Source organism: Saccostrea cucullata, unplaced genomic scaffold (assembly GCF_032062105.1).
Source record: "Saccostrea cucullata isolate Sc308-1 unplaced genomic scaffold, CSIRO_AGI_Scuc_v1 ctg13690, whole genome shotgun sequence".
Lineage (NCBI taxonomy): Eukaryota > Metazoa > Mollusca > Bivalvia > Ostreida > Ostreidae > Saccostrea > Saccostrea cuccullata.
In genome coordinates this window covers 10,175-15,469 of record NW_026920164.1, presented here as the reverse complement: position 1 = coordinate 15,469, position 5,295 = coordinate 10,175, and the positions used below count along the sequence as shown (strand labels likewise).

The window sequence follows — 5,295 nt, the reverse complement described above, 5'->3', positions numbered from 1 at the left end:
GCAGTATATATGATGTCAAAGTTGTCCATGTTGCTGTATCAAAGTTATTGGTTCGCAATGTGAACTAGCAGCATACATGACGTCAAAGTTTTCCATGTTGCTGTATCAAAGTTTTTAGTTCGCTATGTGAACTAGCAGTATACATGATGTCAAAGTTTTCCATGTTACTGTCTCAAAGTTATTGGTTTGCAATATGTGAACTAGCAATATATATTAACGAATGAAAAAAATCCATTTTTTTGTATAAATATGTATTTTGGAATCAATTAATATTTGTTGATCAGAAACATATTTGCCTATTAAAGGTGCAATACGTAGATGATTTTTGAAATATAAGTAGGAATGCCGTTCAACAGAATAGGAAAATATTTAAAATATTGTTTTCCTTCGATATCCTCAATCCCAACTTCTGTTCCAGATGCATCCTTTTTTATTTAATATAACATCATCATAAAACATTATAACAAAATGTTTACTATTTACCCCCCATGTAGTCTTTGGTTAATTAATTTCCCACCTTGAATAATTTTGTGACTGTATTTTTCATTTATGAAAGAGAATGTACCTTTTATGTGCGCTGGTATATGAGTCTGCTCTAACTCTGACACTCTATTTTTTAAGAGATCAAAGTCATCCATGATACTCTTCCTAGCTTTCTTATCAAAATTTCTCGTCTCCAAAGAAGACGTTTCTTTTTTCAATGTTCCATTACTCAAACGAGAAATTGCCTAAAAATTTTCAAAGAAAATAATCAATTTTCAAGTGAACACCAGATAATGTACAGGTACATAAAATACGGTAGATAAGCCTATGTTTCCGTTAAATGGCATTGAATTTGTGTGACATTTACTTGACTGAGAAAATCATTTGTTCAACGGATTTTATATAACACGTGTCTTGTAAGAAAACTGAGGTTAATTTCATTAAGTTGGAGATAAATTGAATGTTCACCTCTGATAAATCAAACCATTTCCTTTGGAAAGTCAGTTGATCCATTGAAGTCCTCCCATGACAAATGGAGTTTCTGTGTATCCTTACGCGCTCTATATCATCAGTAAGAGAGGTACTGTGAGGGCGGGGATCTTTTCCCCAACCGTTAGAGGGAGCCTTAACACTAACTGTATTACGGAAAAGAGTGTAGAGCAAAGTTGTATCAAAGTTTGTCGTCGATACCAGACAGACTGAAATGAAATATAATGCTCTGTTGAGTAAACATTTCAAAAATAAAAATGTTTTAAACTTTATATCTTATTACGGAGTATATTTGCATAAAATCTGTCCTTAGAAAAAGAAGCTTATTATGACATTCTTCTTATATAATCAGTTTGGGGAATTTCAATGGACTTTTATATCCTTTACTTGGGAAAAGGACTTTCATCTGCTGAGAAGTACATCTCTCCTTTAGTTTGCGTATATGAGTCTGTAGATGAGAAGCCAGGACGGGTGGTGGAACTTTACTGTCAAATGCCATCCTCAGAGCTTCGGTGCCCAGTTGTGCCAACAATAAAAACCTCAAGAACCTATTTTCATCCTCTGTAATGGCGTCATCATTGTCATCTGTTCCAAAAATGTGAAGATAACGAAAGACAATCAAACAAACAATACAAATTGTAAGCAGAACGAACAAAGACTTCTAAAACCAGAGGTAGGATTAGGTGTTTTTGATAAGTAAGCACCTCCTGTCGAACCAGCCGCGTGCTCTTTGTCATGATCAAATAAAAGGGAAAAAAATTCCTGGACAACTCATTGAGAAAAAATGGCCAAATATTTCGTATGAAAGAAAGATTCCAATCAACTTTTGAGTTGACGATAAACTGTTGTTACAAATATTCTTACTCTATCGACCATGTAAAGTGCTGTATCGACCATACAAATTTGTACTAGTTCTTAATTATCTCTACTCGAAAGTGGGCTTTGGGGTTTGATCATTTGAGTAAACTTGAATCATCTTTAACCATTAATGTTTTGTGTTGCATTTGTTTAATATTGGTCCAATGATTCTAGAAAATGGGTTGAATTGTGAAAAGTTAACAGACGGACAGGCAGATCGACTAGAGACGAAATTTAATCAGAAAAGCTCACCTGAGGTTTTATCTCAGGTGAGCTAAAATATATCTTGAACAGTTTCTGGTAATATCATCGTACTTTACAGAGAACCCTAAGAACAGTTGAAATGCCTAAATTGTTACATGAAAAGGACGGTTTTAATTAATTCAGATTTGAAAGAAATATACATGTCACCATGATTTAAAAAAAATAGTACAGAAAGTATAGACAAAAATATGCAAAAATATGCTACACTAAGAACCTAGTAATTGTTTTTACAAAGAATGGTGCCTAGGAAAAAAGAAACCAATTGGCATAACAAAAGTTTATATTTGTATACCATTTTGAATTATAGACTGTATGATAAACGTTTTATTACTTACACGTAAGGGTTAAGTGTGAAGACGCTGTTGTACAACTCGAACAAGTCGATGTTGATGAGGAGGCGGTGGTGCTACAAGTTGTGGCTGATGAACTGACAGAGGACTGGATGGGTACTTTAATTGACTGACTCGTGCCTTGGCTATTAACTACCGATATTGATTGAATATTTGCCAGCGTCGTTTGGTTGTTACTTCTTGTTGCAATTTGACTATTGCTAGTGGCAGGAGATGTTGAATTAGTATAACTCAAACTGTTGGAAGAAAATATTTGGGGGATGATTTGAGTAGCAATGGATTGCATCGTTCCATGATTATTAGAATTCCTCGTACTTGACAAATTGTTTTGTGGTAGGGGGGAGGATGTCTGAGTCGAAGCTGCCGTCTGATGAATTTGTGGTATTTGTGTTCTTGGTTTCTTGGATTTTCTCCTCGGGTGCAGCACAGGTTTTTGATAGAAAGGTTTTCCTGTAAGGGATACAGTCATATATATGTATTGTTGTGAGATGTGTATTGTTTCATTATGTATATAATTAGTAACATTAAGTATCTTGAACGTTCCAGAGTGGTCAACATTTTCGGTCATTTTATCTAGAACATTCTTAAATTTTGTGTATGTCCAGATTGTTCCAGTAATATCATGTTTTAACATTTTCTAGAATATTCTAGATTTATGATACTGTATAAATACCCTGTCAATTCGATGCATAGAGATACTTTGTTTTATAAGCACTATTGAGATATAACTGGGATTTATATTTTCACTGGGACATTGTGTGCAGAAACGAACACTCTGATGTATGTATTCTTAGATTCTTGCTAAGTTTGTATTTTATGTTTCATATACTTATGATATATTACTGTAAATAAATTAACGTTTAGTTTAAATTGTGTTATTGATCTTTGCTGGCATTTCGAGTAATTCTGACCCATAACAGTATTATACATGTATATAAAAAATATTATTAAAAATATATATTTAATGTTCTAATCAACTATTCATATATATATATATATATATATATATATATATATATATATATATATATATATATATATATATATATATATATATATATATATATATATATATATATATATATTAAGGATGGCACTCGAATACATATTTTGATTTTTAAAAGATGCCATTGATTTTTCACTGACTGTTAATCATCTCCCCCTTAGAAGAGGGCATGGCCCTTCATTTGATCTAACTTGAAACCCATCACCTAAGGATACTTTATGGTACGTTTAGTTGAAACTGGCCCATTGGTTCTTGAAAAGAAGATGTAAATGTAAGTTTACGACGCCAACGACAACAACAACGATGACGACAGACAACGGACAAATTTTGATAAGAAAAGGTCATTTGAGCCTTCGGCTCAGGTAAGCTTATAAAACAGAAATATTTTGATGGCAACATCAATAAGAAAAATTACCAAGTATGCAGTGTTTCTTGCTGGGTATCAAACTATGCTGTTCAAAGTTTGCCTTTCTTTTTTGTTGATATATTGACCTTTGAGCAGACTCCGAAAACCCTAGAATATTATATTTTTACTATAATTATTATTCAAATTCATTGTTCTGAAATAATAACATTTGCGAACGTTTTCGTTTAATATTTAATAAAAAGTGACATACATTAAGCACACAGGACAAAATTTCTTTTGAAATACCATGCAAAAAGTATCAAATCTGTGAAAAATTTAAAAATGACAAACCTATTCTTTTGAAAAGGGATTTATCGTTCTTATACCTACGCTTATTAGCTTGTCTGATGCAAGATAAGCTATGAAGAAACAAAGAAATATTATTCTTTACTTTCACTCAATATCACCAGCATTTCCATCATCGTGGTGTTTTAAAGATGTTACATATATTTCAATATTGAAGAAAAATCCTATAATTTTCTGTTAGAAATGAATTGCTATAAATCTAAAACACATTCTTGTTATTTTATCAGACTTAAAAATTCATCTCTTTATATAAGCACTTCTTTGAAATTTTGAAAATATCATCATCATTGAACGAATTTTCTTAACACCCCTTATAATTAGATGTAAGGTTTTATCGCATGGATCAACCTGTGTTTATATCCCGATGAAAATTTAGCAATGATACTAGTACCTTATTTTTTAAATGCACATATATACCTTTTCTTTTGTTTAGTTCTTTGATAATCTTGTGTCTGTATCCATACTCCTGTACTCCAGCCTCCTTCAAATTTTCTGAAGTCATCTCCTTTAAAATATCCATGGTAATCTTCTGTCTGGAGAACAGTTCTGTGAGGCAGTCAAGGCCAATACTCATCAGAAACTGGGTCACAGCCTCGTCTTCATCTTCCCTGCCCTCCGGCATTTCTGGTCCAGAAGTACCAGCCATGTAAATACCTAATATCAAAGTGTCAATTTGAAAATTAATTCTTTTATTAAACTCATTGTTTTGAAAACAATAAATAAGAATATGTTATAGCCCTTGCAAAAGACTAAAAATATTTTTTTTTCTAGTATTAGTATTATTTCCATCTGCGGACTTCGTCTTGAGATAAAATCATGAGTAAATTTTAATTTGTTATCATCGTCGCAAACCACGGACAAGATTACGATTCTCTCCCATTCTGGTCGTGGTTAAATGAAAAGAGAATTTTTCGTAGCTCATTAAAATATTGACCAATGCGAGCAATGCATAGTGGATAATGAACTTTGTCGCGACCTTTCAATATCCAATCTCAAAAACGAAATATTTGTTGTAAACTGTTGATGTCAATTGTTGATCCAATTGCAATGGAAACAAATATCGTTATTGGCTGAATATATTGTCACAAAAGAGTAGCAAAATATTAGAGATTACGACAGTTTTTATGATGACA

At 32.4% G+C, this 5,295-nt stretch overlaps 1 protein-coding gene across 1 annotated transcript; it reads right to left on the bottom strand.

The window, feature by feature from the left end:
• Positions 1-517: 517 nt before the first annotated feature.
• LOC134244423 (uncharacterized) lies at positions 518-4,842 on the bottom strand (the record flags this gene model as incomplete). The annotated part of the gene is made up of 6 exons (XM_062726693.1): positions 4,580-4,842; positions 3,866-3,964; positions 2,430-2,894; positions 1,360-1,557; positions 952-1,181; positions 518-728 (listed from the first exon to the last, which is right to left on the bottom strand). Coding segments are annotated over exons 1-6 (1,432 nt in total), but the record flags the coding sequence as incomplete, so codon positions are not given.
• Between the last annotated feature and the right edge of the window lie 453 nt (positions 4,843-5,295).